This window comes from Catharus ustulatus, chromosome W, assembly GCF_009819885.2.
Source record: "Catharus ustulatus isolate bCatUst1 chromosome W, bCatUst1.pri.v2, whole genome shotgun sequence".
NCBI lineage: Eukaryota > Metazoa > Chordata > Aves > Passeriformes > Turdidae > Catharus > Catharus ustulatus.
In genome coordinates this window covers 11,564,777-11,585,072 of record NC_046261.2, presented here as the reverse complement: position 1 = coordinate 11,585,072, position 20,296 = coordinate 11,564,777, and the positions used below count along the sequence as shown (strand labels likewise).

General features: G+C 47.4%; 1 protein-coding gene across 1 annotated transcript in view; it reads left to right on the top strand.

Annotated features, from left to right (window-relative positions):
- The window catches only part of LOC117005022 (splicing regulatory glutamine/lysine-rich protein 1-like), a 104,846-nt gene that overhangs the window by 42,922 nt on the left and 41,628 nt on the right, over positions 1-20,296 (top strand). The window contains exons 6-7 of the mRNA XM_033076242.1: positions 13,303-13,433; positions 16,325-16,439. Of these exons, the coding sequence (XP_032932133.1) occupies positions 13,303-13,433; positions 16,325-16,439 (246 nt within the window). The remainder of the gene's footprint in view (positions 1-13,302; positions 13,434-16,324; positions 16,440-20,296) is intronic.

Below are 20,296 nucleotides of genomic sequence, written 5' to 3'. Positions count from 1 at the left end.
CTCACTGTATGCTTTCTTCCCACTTACCCAGTATATTCCATCAGGGGCTTTCCATGTAATTTCTGTGTTTCCCGGTTCAGCCCAATAAGTACTTAGTTCTCCCAGTGATTGGTAAGGATTAGCTCCAGAGCGTTTGTTCCATCAAAGTCCAATCTTGTCACTCCACTCACAGTTGTTCTTTTTTTCGAGACTCCAGTACACAGCAGGGGGTTCTGGTTGCCAGATCTTGCTTTTGTTATTTGAATTTACTGCTAGAGTGGATATACATGGGGTGTATCCCACCACCTCTGTATACTCCTTTCCCTCCCGACTGATACAAATTGTTCCAATTACTCTTTTATCCAAGATCCAACCCTTGGGTCTTGGGAGTGTTTTTGAGACTTGTGTATTATCCCCTCTTAGGAGCTGCTCTGGAGTTAAACTCTCACCTTTCCAGGGCCACTTTTCCACTGACTTAAGTCCTCCACAAATCCAGCAATTGGACAATCCTAATTCAGTTGCAATTTCTTGCATTAGGTCTATAAACAAATTCTTGTCTGAACCCGGCAATCCCCAATCGTTATATTGTTTTTCTAGTTGATCATATTGCTCATTCAAGGTCTTTAATCTTTCCTGTTCTAGTCTCTTTTTCCTCATTTCTGACTCTTGTTTTTTTATTTCTAAGGCCACTTGTTTCATTTTGCTTTCGGGATCCATGCCCTCCCTGTCCCTTGAAAAACAGAAAGTGTTATCGAATTGTGCCCAAATCCAGTTGTCATTTTCCTCAAGGAGGTCGATGATGACTGGTTCACTGTTAGTGACTAATCTGTTCTCATACCTCAGATTCTTGCCCACCCAGTACGTCTTGCCCCCCATGACACACATTTTTAACTGAGTATGTTCATAGCACAATTGATTTACTTGAAAGTAAGCTACATGTTGCTTTGTGAGCCTGAGCCCCCCGAGAGAGACCACAGGCACACCGTTATTCTTTCGACCAAAAGCCCTTTATTGTTCTAAACAGTTCTTTTTATAACCTCCTAAATGTATCTCTCTAAGCTCCTGTGATTGGTCTAAAGTCTGGCTGTCCAGCCTCCTTTGACCAATGGCCTCTGCAGCCCAGGCAGGAACCATAGGTCCAAATCCTTGTCTGGTTCCGATTCTGTCCTATCCCTGGTCCCTGGAGGGCTGTCTGTCCCACCAGACTGTTTTTTCCATATTTGGCCAATTCAGATGCCCAGTACAAGCCAGCTTGTACTGCCATAATTCCCAGTTTCTTTTTTATTAATTTGAAAAAAAATTAGAAAATGCAAATATCCAGCTTGTTCTTTGTTATCTTACCTACAAGGATCCTTTTGCATGTAAGATGACATTGACTGCATAAATTCAATTTTAACTAAATTTGTTTTTCTTAGTTGGTGATGGATTCCACATACCTGAGGCTGCAGTACTTATGTTCAGGAATTATTTGGTCTTTTTAACAACAAGATTATAACTTAAAACATTTAACTTTAGAACTGTACAAAATTTCAACTTAGCCAAACAATTTGTAAACAGGAAAATATTTTGTAAACAATCAACTCTGTTATTTCAATGTCCTTCAACTCTGCATTAGGAGATAAATTCAGTTTTGTGACAGGTGAACTGGGATCTGCTGTTGTGCTCACATACAAAGCGAGGTATGTAACAAAAGCAACAATGATTATCTAGTAAATTCAATATTCTACTGTCTTTAATTTCACAAAACATTTCTGAAACAAAGGCACTTACAGAATTAAAAAAAAAATAAGATATATCAACATTTAAAGTCTTAGCTCCCTCCCTACAGCACTGTGGAGAACAAGTGTGACGTGAAGGCAACAGCTACTGGGACTGACACATCAGCAGTGCTTAAACTGAAAACTTAAGGATCATCTCAATCTTTTCTGTAACCATCCCATTTTCTTCAGTATTTGAAAACATGCTTCAACAAGGCTGCAGGGCAAGAACCAAATAAAATTTGGTCCTACCAATTTGTTAATGATGATTAATGCACTAACAATAAGAAATTAATCACAATTGGATTAATTGTGAACTGGACCGTTTTATCTTCTTTCAGTAAGTTTTGTAACTGAATTAGTAATAATGACTGATCTTTTCACTTGTATAGAGATTTTATACATTCCAGTTTTTCTTGCTGTGTGAAACCCAGAGGTCCTGTCTAAGTTCTAGTGTCTCTTCTTGTTGTTATCTTCACAAACAAGTGTGGAAGATATATCCTCCTTTTGTTCGCTGACATGTGCTAAGTCACTGAAATCTAAAGTGTCAGTTATCAGCAATTTCTGAGATACGTACTGTCTCTGTTAGTAATTATAATGTTACAATTCAACATTAAACATGAACCATTCAGTTCAAAACCATTAACATTTTATAAGAAAAATACCCTTTAACTTAAAACCATTTCTAATAAGAACATACATCTTTCTTTTATTCCTTACTCTCCTTTGTTTTATTTAACCAATAAACCTTTTAACCTAAGACTATTTCAATTAAGAACACAAATGTTTCCAATTCTCCTTTCTCCCCCTTTCTTTGTTTTTTGAAATTAGAACAGAGAAAATATGCATTTTGAATTACCTTAGTTTGGTGAAAATTATAATTGTTGATATTTTAGAATCCAATTTTAGTGTTTAATATTGTTCGAGAATTTTCCTTTAAATGAGAACTTAGGAGAATCTTCTCTGGATAAGATTCTTCATATTTATCTCAAAGGAAAAGGCTTTAGCTTTTGCAAGGCTAAATCAACTAGTCCAAATTACTTGTTTTCAATTTTAACTCAGAAATATCTGAATTTTATAATTTTCTCCCTTTGTCAGTCAAATTCCAACCTGGCCACAATTGAAATAGACTGAGAAGGTTTTGATGGTAAACATTCCTTTTGCTTAGCTAATATTTCAACCTGGTCAGGGCTGAAATATTAGACTAGGCAAAATATTTTTTCTATTATATTTTAAAACCAAATCTTTATTAAATTTTGAAAAGTGATGAGGTAAGTATTTGAGAAAACCATGCAATTTTAATTTGACAATTAAATATCTTTTACTAAACTAATCCACATAGAATTATGAAGTTTTTTCCGTAGCTGAGGTGTAGACATCCAGGCATATTGATCTCCTTGTCCTTTCTGTGAGCTGATCACAAAGTCCTGAGCTAGGGGTGGAGGAAACACTTCTGCATTTGTATACTCCTTCATTGCTCTCGGCTTCCAGTTTCCCTGATCCTTAAGAAGTTGACCATTAATATGATATTTGGATCTGCATACCTTAGTCTCATGTCCATATTTTCCACATCGGTCACAGGGTGAATTAACATTACCCTGTCCTTGAACTTTCTTCTGTAAGGTTGATTTATAGGGACAGTTTGCCTACACATGTCCTTGCTGTCCACAATTGAAGCACTGCACCCTTGGCCTTATTGCAGCTGCAAGAGAGTTAGCTAACAAATCCATGTTATATGATGCTGTTCCAACTTTAGCACATGCATTTATCATTTCTTCTAAGGACAGACTTTCCTTAGGCAATGTATTTATAATTTTTCTACATTCCTCACTTGCGTTGTCTCTCGCTTACTGCAACAATACATGATTCCTGGCATCATCGTTCTCTATCTGTTTTTCAATGGCATCCTACAATCTCTCTATGAACTGCATGTACAATTCACTAGGGCCTTGTTTTATGTTAGCATATCTCTGGGTTGGCACAGACATATTAGTGATCTTACTCAAAACTCTCATCCCAATTTATTTTACTTGGCTTAATATTGCTGAATTTACAGTAATTTCACGACTATAAGGCACACCCTTTTGACTAAAATTTTCCCCCGAAACCAGAAGTGTGCCTTATAGTCCGGTGTGCCCTATCTGATGTACAAAGTTGCGACATTTGCCACCCCGGAAGTGCGAGCCCGCAACAGTCCCCAGCCGAGCAGAGCCCACCCAGTGGCGGCATCAGGCCAGCGCCAGGCCAGGGCGAGCCTGGCGGCATCGGGGCGGCGGCTGCGTGGGGGGGGGGGAAAAGCGCGGCGGCGCAGCCCAGGCGGGGGGGCAAAGCCGCCGGCATCAAGGCGTCCCCCGTGTGGGGCAGGCCCGCCAGCATCGGGGTGGTGGCTGCGCAGGGGTGCAAAAAAGCGGCGACGCAGCCCGGGCGGGGGGGCAAAGTCGCCGGCATCGGGGAGATGGCCCCGCAGGGCAGGTTCGCCGGCATCGGGGCGGCCCACGCATGGGGAGGGGGAAAGCCGCCGGAATCGGAGCAGCCGCCGCGCGGGGGGGGTGGAAAGCCGCCAGAATCGGGGCAGTGGTGGTACGGGGCGAGCCTGCCGGCATTGGGGCAGCAGCGGCACGGGGCAAGCCTGCCGGCATCGGGTCACCCGGAGCGCCAGGGGACTCCCGGAGTGCACCGGCAGTGCGGGGTTCCCGGTGTGCCAGGGGGGCGCGTGACACCCGGAGCGCCAGGGAACTCCCGGAGCAGCGGGGCCCTGCGAACGCTGCACAGAGCGGCGGCAGGCATAGCCCGGCCCCGCCGGGTACAGGCGGGCCCGGGGGCCAATGGCTGCCGGATTGAGGCGGGGCCTCGGCCAGCAAGCGCATGGGGGGAGCTGGGGGCGGAGCCTCACTGCAAAAAAAAAGTGCACCTTATAGTCCGGTGCGCCTTATCTGATCTACAAAGTTGCGAAATGTGCCGGCTCCCGGGGGGTGCGCCTTATAGTCCGGTGCGCCTTATGGTCGTGAAATTACTGTAAACGTGCTTGAATTTGTGGGTCATCCATGGGGTATACTCCCATTAATTGTGGGACCCCCACCCCATAGCATGGATCCTTTTGTGGGAGTCTTAAGTTTTTGGCTCCTTGTTCCTCTGCATATGTTCTCCAGGCTGATTCAAACATCATATACTGCAGTGGAGTACAGATTACAGTAATTTCACGATTACAAGCCGCACCATTTTGACTAAAATTTTGGTCCCAACCTGGAAGTGCGGCTTATAATCTGGGGCAGCCAATATATGAACAAAGTTTGGAAATTTACCAACCCGGGAGTGCGAGCCGTGGGCCAAGCCAAGCTCAGGAATTGAGCACCTGCCAGTAAAAGCTGTGATCGCGCAATAGTTACAAACTGGTTACTCTGTTGCATGGCAGGGGGAGCGACCCCCGCCCCCCAGTACCGCGGGACAGCGCCGGGTTGGGGCGGGCCAGGCGGCGGCGGTGCAGGCGGCGGGCCAGGGCGAGCAAGCCCGGCGGCGGCAGCAGTGGCAGTCGGCCGGGTGTCTCTGCCGAGTGGCAGCGGTGGCGGTAGCGCCGCCCGGCCGGCCCCAAGTAGTCCCGCCGAGCTGGGCCACCTGGCCCCGTTGGCAGCCCTGAGCAGGGCCGAGCCCACCTGGCCCCGAGCCGAGACAGTAAACCCTGCGATCGTGTAATTCCGTTACTAATTCGTTACTTTGTTGCGCGCGGATCCTCTCTGGGAACGGAAGTGTGGCTTATAATCCGGTGCGGTTTATATACGGACAAAGAACAAAAAGTTGTCGACACCCGGAAGTGTGGCTTATAATAAGGTGCGGCTTATAATCGTGAAATTACTGTAATTTTTCAATCTGTTTTATATCATAGGGTGTCAGTTCATTTGCAGTTACGAATCTAAGCATATTTCATACATCAGGGGATTCTAACCCGTGTTTAGCAGCTAGCTGGTGTAGTTCTGCTAATATTTGCCAATTAAGTGGTACATATTTATCTGGGGCAGTTCTATTTCCCCTCATTACCGGAAATGCCATTACTGCTTCCCCCTTATTCTGCCATTCTTCTTTTATTGGTGAAGACATAGGTATGGTTATTAATTCAGCCCCCTCCAAATCTCCAGATTATAAAGCCTTTTGTTTTACCTTCATCCAGAAGACAGCTGGGTCGAAGGAAGCAGTGATCTCTGAGCTGAACATCGATGGAGTTGGAGCTGCTGCTATCCTTGTAGTCCTCGGGTGGTAGCTTATGTCCTTTTCCTGAATGTCCTTAGTGTTTTTCTGTGCTGTGGTTACAGCAGTATCGGAGCTGATATTTGAAGCAGGACTTGAGTTCGGAGCCCCGATGCTTCCACTTCCTGGTTTTCCTCCCGTCGCACCTAGTGTGATGTCATCGTGGCGCGCCCTCTCTTGGCAGTCGGCCGGGGTTTCCATGGTGATTCGGGGCGGAGCCGCACTTTCCTTCTCTGCCGACGACACACCCTCCAGAGGCTGGGCTGGGGTCGGGACCCCTTCCCCCGGAGGCATGACTTGGGGAGAAGCCGCACCCCTCCCGGGCTGGCCCGGGGGCCACACCACGCCCCTCCAGGCAGGCCTGCTTTCCTCTTCCCCACCAGCTGCCACGAGACCGGAGCCATCTTGGGGCTTTTCTTTGTTCCCCCTTTTTCCTTGTTTTTCTCTTTGGGATGCTGCGGGGCGCACTGCTCCCTCTATTTTTCCAGCTGCTATGGTTTTACTGGTTTGTGGAGTCGCTTTTAGGACTGCAGACTGGTCTACAGCTATTGGCATCTTTTCTATGGTTCTAGTATTCCCTATTGTTTTGCACTCACAAGGTATTTTTTTCTCTGTGCCATTAGTATTAGAAGGTCTGTTACATTTCTCCATGCCTCCCTTTTTACTCTGTACTTGAAATTCTATCTGTTTTATCAAATTTATAATTTTTCTCCATGGTTTTAACACTTCTACAGCCTTAAGATTACTTTTTAAAACTTCTTGCATGATTTCTTCCCCCTTTTGATTCCAATAGTCCGTATCTTATGCTATCTCTGTTGAAACTTCCTCACCTTTTCCTTCTGTCCATAATATTAAATCATAGAGCGATTTTTCAGAAAACTCCACCTCTCATTCTTCTAATAGTAAAGTCCATACCTGTACTACTCGGTTAGAGCGTGTAGAAAATGCTCCGCCCATATTTCAGCTGTTTTCCCTGGCTCCGGTCAAATTTTTCTTCAAGCCTCTGGACTTGTTTTCTAAAATCTCTGGACTTCCCTGGCTTCTGCCAGCTTCCTTTGCCTCTTCCGGCTTTTCCCTGGCTCCTTTCCCAGCTTCCCTCGTCTCTGGGGTGATCTGGATTTTTGCCAGTTTTTTCTCCTCCCTCTTAGGGCAGGTTCCCTAGCTCAAAGGCTAACCTGTCTCTGTCCTGGACAGTTTGGCTTTGTCGTTATCACGTTGGTTAGGTCACCAATTGTTGCTTTATTTCCTCACACGGGGCACCATTTGTTGTTTTATGAGCCCAAGCCCCTCGAGAAAGACCACAGGCACACCGTGATTCTTTCGACCAAAAGCCCTTTATTGTTCTAAACAGTTCTTTTTATAACCTCCTAAATGTATCTCTCTAAGCTCCTGTGATTGGTCTAAAGTCTGGCCATCCAGCCTCCTTTGACCAATAGCCTCTGCAGCCCAGGCAGGAACCATAGGTCCAAATCCTTGTCTGGTTCTGATTCTGTCCTATCCCTGGTCCCTGGAGGGCTGTCTGTCCCACCAGACTGTTTTTTCCATATTTGGCCAATTCAGATGCCCAGTACAAGCCAACTTATACTGCCATAGCTACCAACACTGACTTCTTTTTCCCCTATCCACACTGTACAATTGCATTGATCACATGTGGGAATGGGTGCTTGGTTTGCAATTCTTTTCTGGACATTGTGAGCTAATGTCTCTGACTGCCCGTTCCCATACATTACCTTGAGGTTATAGCATATTATTTTCCCGTCTAATTCACACCTTGCATAGCGAGTGCCATTAAAGGTACAATACCTGTCTTTTCCCCTATTGGTGCAATTGGCTGGGGCAGGGTATGCTGAGGTATTAATCCGTGGGCATTCCCTGCAATCATCACTGAGGCTATGTTCCACAGGGCTTGTGGAATTCCTTGGATATGCATTAATTGGTTGGCACACGATTAGACTCAGGCTCACTAGGATTCCCCATAGGTGCACTTTTCTGCCTTTGCCTACGCCCACTGGGTTGCGTCCAGCAGCGAGGTAAGCCATCTTCTTGGAAGCAGAAATATTTTTCTGGGGACCAACGCCGAGACCGAGCCACATACCGCCTCTTAAAGACACGCTACCTAGATAATTTGACCGTGTCTGCTCCGCAGGGTACTTTATTCGACCTTCGACACTCAACTGCTAGAATTTCAGCCCTGCACTCTAGTTTTCCACTAACCCTGTACCGGTACAAGAGAAACCACTCTGGAGAGTCTAATTCAATGCGATTCAAATTAGTGGCAAGTATGAGGACTTGGTTAGTCAGAGACAACTCTTCTTCAAGACACTTAGTGCACAGGCCCCTAGGTCTAGCTCCCCATATACAATGTGTGACCCAAACCCCGTGACAAATTTCGCATCTGAAATGAATAAACAGAAAACATGCACACCCGGGTATTATACACCTTATTCGATCCCTGTTGTTCATTTACTTGATTGGCGCAACTTTATCTTGAGATCCCCAGGAGAGGAAGCAACTTTCCACTTGGGTGTCTCTTCCCTTGTCTCGATCCTTTTCACCCGAGAAGTATGTGTCCAGCCCTTTTCTACCATTCGGACTGCTGTGTCTGTGGTCAAAAGGACAAGAAAAGGACCTTCCCAGTGAGGAGAGGGACGTCTTTCCAAGTTTTTATAAGAACCCAATCTCCTGGTTGGATTTTGTATATGGCGAACCCCAAAGGAACATTTTATGTTCTAATTCCCTGTTTTCGCAGTTCCTGCAAATTTTTATTTATTGCTATTAGGTAGGGTTGAATTTGTCCATCCTCTATCTTTGGATGCCCCACAGGCATCCCATGAACATAAGACATTCCATATAACATCTCAAAAGGAGACAACCCTGTCTCAGAGTGACGCTTGGTTCTGATATTTAATAATGCTAAGGGGAGGCATTTTGGCCAGGACATTTTTGTCTCTATCATTAACTTTGGTAATTGAGCCTCCAGTGTCTGATTCATTCTCTCGACTTGTCCTGAACTCTGGGGGTGCCATGGAGTATGATATTTCCACCGAATTCCTATGGCTTCAGCCAATTGTTTAGTAATTTTTGAGGTGAAATGCGTTCCTTGATCTGAGTCCATATAATTGATTATTTCATATCAGGGAATAATTTTATCCAGAAGAAATTTCTATACTGTCTGGGCTGTAGCCCTAGAGCTTGGGAAAGCTTTTACCCAATGGGTCAATTTGTCTACTAGTACCAACAAAAATTTATATCTTCCAACCTTTGGTAATTCAGTAAAATACACTTGGATCCTTTCAAATGGACAGTATGCTATAGGGTGACTTCCCCAGATTACCTGTGGTGTCCTGGCCTTATTAACCTTTTTGCATACTAGGCATCCTTACACTTCCTGTCTGGTTAATTTATAAATTTTTTTACACCTAAAAAACTTCAGAAACTTCTCTGCCAGGGCCTGGGATCCCCAGTGAGTTTGCAGATGTAGTCTCCTTAGAATCTTTCTAGTACAGTCCTTAGATATTAACTCCCTCCCGTCTGGTAATCTCCACTTACTTTCTTCCAATGTTCCCCCTATCTTTTTGTACTCCTCAATCTCTTTCTGGGAGGGACAAGGGGAATATCCTCAAGTCCCGCCCTCCTCGAATTCTGGGGTACTTATCTTTAATAGTGCCGCACTTTTGACTTCTTTATCTGCTAAATTGTTTCCTTGAGTCCGAAACTGTATCTCTGCTTGGTATAAATCGCCTCTGGCTCCCTGATAGCTTCTAAGATTTGTTTTATTATTTCCCCATGAACTAGTAATCTTCCTCAAGTATTAACTAACCCTCTCTCTTCCCAAATTTTAAAGATTGTTCCTCTTTTTCCCTTCAATCTCTTTTAACGCTAGCAATACTGCATACAAATCACATGCCTGAGCTGACCAACTCGCACTTAGGGGTCCTGATTCCACTACTTCCCCGTCTTGCCATCCACAATCGCATATCCCGACTTCCTTTTTCCTTCTACCACTCTCGCTGACCCATCCACAAACCATTTTTCTCCTCCCTTCTTTTTTTACCTTCTTACTATACCCTTCAATCCACTGTCTGCAATAACCCAAAAGCCCCAGTAGCTGCCTTATTTTCCCTTTTTATTCGTGAGGAGGGCAGAGCAACTATCCCTGCTACCCTTTCAGGGTCTAATTTCTTTTTCCCCTTTATTAGCCAATGTCCCAAATATTTAACCTCAGGTTCAGTAAACTGTAATTTTGATTTGGAAACCTTTAATTCTTTGTCCCCTAAGAAATTTAGTAATTCTATGGAACTGGTTCTTACATCCTCTCCTCTTGGACCTGCTACCAGTAGATCATCCACATATTGTAATAACTTGACTCCTGAGGGTGGAGTAAACTCTCTTAGTATTTTCTGCGAAACTTGCCTAAACAAAACCCGTGACTCAGTATATCCCTGAGGGAGGACAGTCAACACTTCCGGATTTATTCCAGCATAAACCTTCTCAGACGTTTTACACTAAGATATCACAGTTTTGGACTCTGTGTTATTTATCACTATATTAATTTGCAATTCCCATAGTAACCATCAAATATCTTCCTAGTTAATTACAATCACAATGAGAAATCAGAAACTCATGCTTTTCAAACCCATCTCACACATTCAGCAAACTCTCATGGCTTTCCGGTGCGCCTTATATAATGGACAAAGTTCGGAAATTTGCCAACCTGGAAGTGTGAGCCGCGAGCCGAGCCAGGACCTGCCGGAGCTGCGACTGCACGGGGGAGCCGGGAACAGCGGGAACCGCAGCTGCTGGGCGGGGGAAACCGGGAACCGGCGTGGTCGCCGGACGGGGGGACGCTGGGACACCGCGCAGCTACCAGGCGGGGGGATGCTGCGCAACCACCAATCGGGGGGACGTGGGGAGAAACGGCTCCCCGGCCACCGACCGGGGAGAAGTGGAGAAGGAGGGAGCCGCCGCCGCTGGCCCGGCGTTAACCGCGCAGAGAGGCAGGGAGGGAGCCGCCGCTGCTGGGTCTGGATCGGCGCTAAGCGCGCGGGGACGGAGGAAGCCGCCGGCTCCAGCCTGGTGTGAATTGCGCGGGGAGGGAGGGAGGGAGCTGCCGCCACTGACTCCAGACCAACGTTAAGTGCGTGGGAACGGAGGAAACCGCCACTGCTGGCCCGGCGCGAGCTACACGGGGAAGGAGGGAGGGAGCCGCTGCCACCGACTCCGGACCAGTGCTAAGCGCACGGGGACGGAGGAAGCCACCGACTCCAGCCCGGCGTGAATTGCGCGGGAATGAAGGAAACCGCCGACTCTGGACCGGCGCTAAGCGTGCAGGGACGGAGGAAACCGCCAACTCCAACCCGGCGTGAATTGCACGGGGAGGGAGGGAACTGCCACTGCCAGCTCCGGACTGGCGCTTAGTGCGTGGGAACGGAGGAAACCGCCGCCACTGACCCAGCGCGAGCTGCACGGGGAAGGAGGGAGGGAGCCGCTGCCGCCAGTTCCGGACCGGTGCTAAGTGCGTGGGGACAGAGGAAGCCGCCGGCTCCAGCCCAGCGTGAATTGCGCGGGGAGGGAGGGAGGGAGCTACCGCCACCGGCTCCAGACCAACGTTAAGTGCGTGGGAACGGAGGAAGCCACCACTGCTGGCCCGGCGCGAGCTACACGGGGAAGGAGGGAGGGAGCTGCCGCCTCTGGCTCCGGACTGGTGCTAAGCGCGCAGGAACGGAGGAAGCCGCCGGCTCCAACCCAGCGCAAATTGCGCGGGGACGGAGTAAGCCACCGCCGCTGGCCCGGCGCGAGCTGCATGGGGAGGGAGGGAGGGAGGGAGGGAGGGAGCTGCCGCCGCCGGTTCCGGACTGGCACTAACCGCGCGGGAACGGAGGAAGCCGCCACCGCTGACCCGGCGCGAGCTGCATGGGGAGGGAGGGAGCTGCCGACCCGGGGTGAGCCGCGCGGGTAAGGAGGGAGGGAGCCACCTGCCCAGCATGAACCGCGACCACCCCGAGCCAACCCGGACTGCGGGCAGCCCAGAGGCAACCTGGACCGCCGTGAACTGCGACCTCCCTGAGCTGCGCCTCGCCAACCGGCACCACGGGCAGGCGAGAGTGCCGAGGCCCCTGGCACGGGGAGGGTGCCTGGGACTGCGTTTAAAGACTACGCTAATCTGTGAAAAATGTTTGCAATTTGAGCACCTGCCAGTAAACCCTGCGATTGCACAATTCCGTTACTATTTCGTTACTTTGTTGCATGCAGCTCCTCGCTGCAAAAAAAAAAAGTACACCTTATAGTCCGGTGTGCCTTATATAATGTACAAAGTTGCAAAATTTACCGGCTCCTGGAGGTGCGCCTTATACTCCGGTGCGCCTTATGGTTGTGAAATTACTGTACTTTTATTTTCTAGCAAAACTCACAAAAAAAAAAATATTTTTTTTTTTTTTAACACAGAATCCTAATCTTTTTACGTACAATCTGCATTTCCCGGATATTCCTTTATCCTTGTTCTCCCTCTCCTTGTCACACACTGTTTAACAGAACCAGTCCCTGTCCTATCACAGTCCAAACGCAGCTCCTCCCCCATCGGTTCTCCCAGCTGGCACAGCCGGCAGCATCACAGGCAGTCACAGGGCTGGGGCGTCCCGCAGCATCACAGGGACTAGCGGCCACTGCCGCCCCTGCTCGGGGGTGGAAGGGTCAGGCACTGCCCAGTGCTTAGTCCCCGCAACCCCGTAGCCCCACAGCCCATGCCCCCGAGAGGGGGGTCCTGGGCCGGACCAATGTTACTTGGTGAAAGGCCAGAAATGAAAGATAGCTTTTCTGACATTTTCTTGCTTTTAACAATGTGATTCATGGAGCGACCTAGCTTCTCTAATTGGTTTCTTAGGCTGTTAATTACTAAATCAACCTCCAATTAGTCTTATCAATTCATAGAGGAAATTTTCATAGAAAAACTTGAGTGTGCCCCCCCCCCAGGTTACTTTCAATGCAAAACCTGCACAACTAATTAGGCTTTATATATGTTGTGTATGTAATTAGTAGGTATTAATGTAGAAATTTGATCTGAAATAGATTTATAGACTTGTACTAGAAAAAAACTTAACGCAGAAATATTTTGCCACAATTATTTAAAAGTCATAAGATTTGAAAGCAATAAAAAACAGACATTTCAGATACTTAGAAAAGATGAGTGTTAGAGGAAAAATTTGTAGTTTTGATGAACTTTGAAGTTTTGAGTCATACATGGAAGTTGAGGTGCTTTCATTTTTTTTTTTTTAATTTCTATTTTTCAAAAGTTTGGAATTTAAAGTTTTTATTTTTTGTCTTAATTTAGAATAAATCACTCCAATAATGCAATAGTGAAGCCTCCTGAAATGACACCACAAGCTGCTGCCAAGGAACTGGAAGAAGTGATGAAGAGAGTAAGGGAAGCCCAATCTTTCATATCTGCTGCTATTGAGCCAGGTAGGTATATTATGTTCATTACCTAACAGATGTGTTCTGTGTGTACCTTGACACATGCTTTTAAGAGTACTTTCAAAGATATGAAAAGGGTACAGTAATTTCACGAATACAAGCCGCACCAATTTGACCAAAATTTTGGTGGAAACCCGGAAGTGCGGCTAATATTCCGGGGCGGCTAATCTATTAACAAAATTCTAAAAGCTGCCAACACGGAAGTGAGAGCCCGCGGCAGCCCCAAGCCAAGCTGGAGCCCGGCCGGCCCCGGCAGAGGTGGGAAAGCCTGGCAGAGGCGGGGCCAGCAGTGTCGGGGGCGGGCGGCAGAGCCTGAGCCAGCAGGGCGGGGCAGGGAGGGCGGCAGAGCCTGAGCCAGCAGGGCGGGGGAGCCCGGGAGAACTGGGGCTAGCAGTGCAGGGGAGCATGGCAGAAGCAGGAAGGCCGGCGGGTGGGGCTGCCTGGCAGCGGGGGAAGCCCAACATAATCGGGGCCAGCAGCGTGGGGGAGCCCGGCGGTGCGGGGGCCTGCAGTGCCGGCCAGGGCGAGGAAACGCGGCGGCGGTGCAGACGGGAGGGGGCGGCCGGCGAGCGTGGTGGCGGCGGCGGCAGCCCTGCCGGCGGGGCGAGCGAAAGCGGCGCTCGCGAAAGCGCCGCCGCGAGCCGCGAACCGCGAGCCGCGAACCGCGAGCCGCGAACCGCGAGCCGCGAGCCGCGAACCGCGAACCGCGAACCGCGAGCCGCGAGCCGCGAGCCGCGAAAGCGCCGCCGCGAACCGCGAGCCGCGAACCGCGAGCCGCGAAAGCGCCGCCGCGAACCGCGAGCCGCGAGCCGCGAACCGCGAGCCGCGAAAGCGCCGCCGCGAACCGCGAGCCGCGAACCGCGAGCCGCGAACCGCGAGCCGCGAAAGCGCCGCCGCGAACCGCGAGCCGCGAACCGCGAGCCGCGAGCCGCGAGCCGCGAACCGCGAGAGCGCCGCCGCGAGCCGCGAGCCGCGAACCGCGAGCCGCGAACCGCGAGCCGCGAGCCGCGAACCGCGAGCCGCGAAAGCGCCGCCGCGAACCGCGAGCCGCGAACCGCGAGCCGCGAAAGCGCCGCCGCGAGCCGCGAAAGCGCCGCGGGGCGGGCGCGGCGCGGCGCTCGCGAGGCGCGGCGCGGGGCGAGCGAAAGCGGCAGCGGGGCGGTGCTGACGGGAGAGGGGGGCCAGCGAGCCCGGCGGCGGCGGCAGCACCACCCGGCCAGCCCCGCCGAGCCGTGGCGCTGAGCTGGGCCACCCGGCCCCGTCGGCAACCATGAGCGGGCCGAGCCTGCCTGGCCCCGCCCCGAGCCAGTAAAGCCCGCTATGCCGCGATCCTCTTACTAATTGGCCAATTTGTGAAAGCTGCGCACGGATTCTCGCGACGAACGAAAGTGCGGCTAATATTCGGGGTGCGGCTTATCTATTGACAAAGACAGCAACATTGTCGAGGCACCGGGGGTGCGGCTTATAATCCGTGCGGCTTGTATTCGTGAAACTACTGTACTCAAAGGTGAACAACATGTATGTGGGAAAACAAAAGAAAATAATCAAAATTGTTTTCATGCAACAAAGCAGTGTAATGAAGCTGACTTTATTTCATCATGTCTTATTTTCAGATACATGCTCACTGAATGTTTTCAAAAATGCAAAGTCAATACTAAATTAATATTTAATGTTGGTGCTTTTAAAGTTCAAAGTACTTACAAACTTAAAAAATGCTTTTTATTTTGTTTTCTCTTCTAGCACCCATTAATACCATAATTTCATGATCAGAACTAACTACTGTGCTACTGAAAGCAGCAATATTATGCTTTTCTTTGACAGGTTAATTTTATCACTGTGCTATGCTCTTTTTCATACTGCCTCATGACTATATACATCCTCATAGCAAATGGGATCAGAGAATGAGTCTGGGATAAAACTTAACATATTGTAACAGACTTTTTTTCATTCAGATTGGTTCCCTGATCCCTGTTAACACTGAAATGCCAGGTCAAGGAGGAAGGTGCTCAAGTGGTTAGGCGGACACTTCAGTGCTGATTTATGCTGACTTAAAGTGATTGCAACACCACAATGTAAAAAATTCTCAACTTGTTAAACTTGCAGTTGAAATCCTCCTTTTTCTTTTCATCAGCAAGATTTTGTCTTTCTTCTTACTAAAAAACCCAGATATTAGCTTATGGTAGGTTATATAGTGGAGGGTCTTGAGGTTTTTTTTCAGGGGAGAGAGAGGGATGGAGTACTTTCAGTCTTTTTTGAGAGTTGTGAGAAAAATAGTTCTAACATTTCCTCGGTGTTAAGCAGCAGAATGATAATCTTTTAGTCTGAACCAAAGTCTGCAGAGGTCGCTGCTAAGTTCTCTGTTGACTTCCTGCCCTTCGGATCAAACTTTTTACTCCCTTCTCTCCATCCCTTCCTCCCCCAAAACAGTGTTTGAGGAATAGAACTTCAATATGTGTACAGTGGTTGGAATATTTAAAAGTATAAAAAGTACTAATTACTATTTGCATTTTATGCTTGTTTTCAAAACTCTGCCTTCTAAATTTATTCTTCTGAAGTTATTTTTAAAAGTAATTAAATTAAATAATATACCAGAGGAGAACCTGTTGTAATCACATGCATTGTGGTAGCAACATAAATCCTATTCCTAACAGAGCTAACTATTTATAATTATGTGGTTTATGTGTGCTGCTGCAGGGTTTCTGCACTCAATGAGTATATGCAATGACTTTATTGGATGTTTCTCAAGGATATTAGCAAAGAAGGAAGATGTGCAAAGCATGAACCCCTTGCACTATATATGTGGTACATTACACTTGTGCCAGATTGTTAACAAGGATCTTTCAATATTCTGAGCTTACATTGCAGTGTTTTCCTCTCAGAGTCTAGAAAGAGCAGTGAAAGAAAAGGTGGTCAATCTCGTTCCCATTCTCGTTCAGAATCCAGGTCTAGCTCAAAATCCCAATATAGAAGGAAAAGATCTCGTTCAAAACACAGGTAGGTATATTTATTATTTTGGACTAAGAATTCATATGGGGGGTTTTTTGAGTGGCAGTGGTTACTGAAATTTCTTACTGAGTTGTGAGACAAGTTTCCCTGTAGAGAAAATTAGTAATTTAAACTGACTTAGAGTAACTAGGAACATTGTCTCTGAACAAATACTCTTTCCCTCTAAATACTGCATGTTTTCAGCATTACTTTCAGGTAAAACACACTAGAAGGTACTTTTTGTGCCATGTAGCATAACCATTTTTTATGATTTTATGGTACATTTTGTGCCATGTAGCATAATTTAATTTTTTTTACTTCTGTATTTTAAAAAGAAATAGTTATCTCTGTTTTTGTGGATGGAAAATTTAGTTTACTGTTAATACCCTAAACAGACAGGCTGGCTGGTTTTCCTAGTAGAAAGTTGTTGCTGTCCTGAACTACTAAACATCTAGTTAACAAATGCTATATTTTTATTTACTATACTGTAAATGTAAAGCTGTATTTTTTAAAAGCCGGAAGAAAAAAGCTTTAAGGGTAGATTTTAATTCTTCATATTTTTTTGCTTTGCTAATTTCTTAAGTTTTAACACAGGCTTTGAAATATAGAAGAAATAAAATTACCAGATCTTCCATAAAGTTTACCCTTTAAAATTTTTTTCCAAGAACGAGACAGTCTTTCTATGTAAGACTTATAAACACTTCCTGAAATGGTGCAATGTCAGGAATGTCTTTTGTTCGTTTACATAATCAAAGGTATTTGACTCCATTAAGTATAAAAAAACCCCAACAAAACCTGTGTGTTTCATAGCTTACACTTTAAAAAGGTGAGTGCTTTCAGTGTTGTAGTGACAGCACTATCCCATTATTTCATCCATTGTTTTTTTTAACAAGGCAACTAGAGTTCTTTCACATACAGAAAAACTGGCCAGAGGGTATATACCACATCAGTTATACTACCAAACAAGATATAAGTGTGCAGGCTTCAGGTTTCATAAAATCATAGAATAGTTTGTGTTGGAAGGGACCTTAGAGATCATCTAGTTCCAACCCTCCTGCCATGGGCAGGGACACATTCCATTAGACCAGGTTCCTCAAAGTCCCATCCAATCTGGCCTTGAACACTTCCAGGGATGGGGCATTCACAACTTCTCTGGGCAACCTGGTTGAGTGCCTCACCACCCTCACAGTAAAGAATTTCTTCCTAATATCTCATCTAAACCTACCTTCTTTCATTTTAAAACCATTCCCCCTTATTCTATTACCACATGCCCTTGTAAAAAATTCCCCCCAGCTTTCTTGTAGGCCTCCTTTAGGTACCAGAAGTCTGCTATAAGGTCACCCTGGAGACTTGTCTTTTCAGGCTGAACAACCCAGCCTCAACTCTCGCAGCCTGTCTTCATAGGAGAGGTGTTCCAGCCCTCTGATTCCCCTCATGGTCCTCCTCAGGACTCTCTCCAACAGACCTATGTCCTTCCTGTGCTGGGGACCCCAGAGCTGGATGCAGTACTCCAGGTGGGGTCTCACAAGAGCAGAGTAGAGGGGGAGAATCCCTGCCCTCACCCTGCTGGCCATGCAGCCTTTGATGCAGATCATTTTTAATATGGTTGGCTGTCTGGGCTGCAAGCACACATTGCTGAGACGTTGTGGTTTGACTCTGGCGCAACGCCAGGCACCCTCGAGAGTCACTCCCTCACCCTCCCCTGCCATAGCTGGGCAAAGGAGAGGAAAAAAATTATCTAACACTTGTCCTGGTTTAGGTCAAATTTGGGAGAAAACCTCTGAATGGGGTCCCTCTAGGAAACAGATTCAAGCAGTCCCTCCCCCAACTGGTTTGGGGAAATATTTCCTCAGAGAGAAGTGGAAAAAAACCTGTTTATTTTACAGGCAAAGCACTTCCCAGCACAAAAATGAACAATACTAAACAACAAAACCTCTTGCCACTTCAAAGAGATGACAAATTCAGAAGAGTCCTTTTCGTGGGTTGCAGCCCGGCTCACTCAGTCTGTTCTCAGTCCCTACAGTGCTGGGAAATGCCACGGCCCAGACCAGGCCTGGTGGGCCACAGGTGTGAGCTCCCAGTGCTCCCCCTGGGTTTTCAGTCCAGAGCGGGTTTAAACAATTCTAAGAAAAAGGAAAAAAAACCACAGTCCAGGGAGCTTCTCTGCCTCAGCTAGCCAGAAACTAACCAAGAGCAAAGGAACGCTCTCTCCTGCTGTCCACTGCAGACAACACAGTCTGTGTGAAGGATGCAGGGGAGCAAGTGCAGTCTCTGATAACAAACTGCACCTCTTCTCTCCCCCTTCACTCCTGGAACCAGTATTAAAGCTGAAGAACTCAATAATCAACATCAACAGAACAGACAATTGGGGATACAAGCATCATAATGTCACCCCAAGATACGCTTCATGAGGGAGATAGGGACCGGGAGAAATATTTCAAGGGCAAAACAGGCTCAAATTAAATTTCAAAGTGAATTTTATTACTAACAGAATCAGAGGATGATAATGAGAAGTAAAATAAGCCCTTAAAACACTTTTTCCTCCCCAGACCCTCCCTCCTTCACACCAACAGCACAGGGAGACAGGACATGGGGGTTTTGGTCAGTTCATCACTGAGATTTTCTTCCACTGCTCTGGGAGAGGAGTCCTTCCCCTGTGAGACTGTGGGGTCCCTGCCATGGGGGACAGTTCTCTGTGAACTTCTCCAGTGTGGGTCCACTCTTACAAGCAGCAGCCATACCGCACCTACTGCAATGTGAATTCCCCTCACGGGCACACAGTCCTCCCAAAACTTCTGCGACGTGGGTCTCTTTCCACAGGGTGCAGTCCTCCAAGAACAGGCTGCTCCAACCTGGAAGCAGGGGCCCCCTCTCTCCACCAGGTCTTCCACTGGATCACAACCTCCTCCAGGCATCCACCTGCTCTGGCATGGGCACCTCCCCCACCGGCTGCGGGTGGATCTCTCTGTATTCCCCATGGACCCATGGGCTGCATGGGGACAGCCTGCTTCACCATGGTCTTCACCACGACCTGCAGAGGAATCTCAGCTCCGGCACCTGAAGCACCTCCTCCCCCTCCTTCTCCACTGACCTTGGTATCACCATGTTTTTTTCCCTCACATATTCTCACCTCCTCCTCTTCTCTAACTACAAGCAAAAACTTGTGACTTTTGATTTTCTTCTTAAATATATTATCACAGAGGCATTACCAACCTCTCTAATTGGCCCAGTTTTGGCCAGCAGCATGTCCATCTTCAGAACCATCAGCCATTGGCTCTGTCAGACATGGTGGGAAGCTTCTAGCAGCTTCTCACAGGAGCCATCTTTGTGGCCCCTCTGCTGCCAAAAAACAGTCTGTGCCAAACCAATACAGACATATCAAGCTTCTTGTCCACCAACACCCCAAGTCCTTCTCCCTAGGACTGCTCTCAATCCATTCTCCACTCAGCCTTTACTTGTGCTTGGGATTGCCCTGACCCAGGTGCAGGACCTTGCACTTGGCCTTGTTGAACTTTATTAGGTTTTTACAGGCCCACCTCTCAAGAATGTCTAGGTCCCTCTGGTTGGCATCCCTTCCATCCAGTGTGTTGACTGCACCACACAGTTTGCTGTTGTCAGCAAACTTTCTAAGGGTGCACTCAATCTCACTGTCCATGTTACCAACAAATATGTTAAACAGTGCCAGTCCCAATATTGACTCCTCAGGATCACCACTGGTCACTGCTCTCCACTTGGATGTTGAACTGTTGACTGCAACTCTTTGAGTGCGATCATCCAACCAATTCCTTATCCATCAACTGGTCCATTGTCACATCACAGAATCAGAGAATCACAGAATCACAGAATATGTTGAGTTGGAAATGACC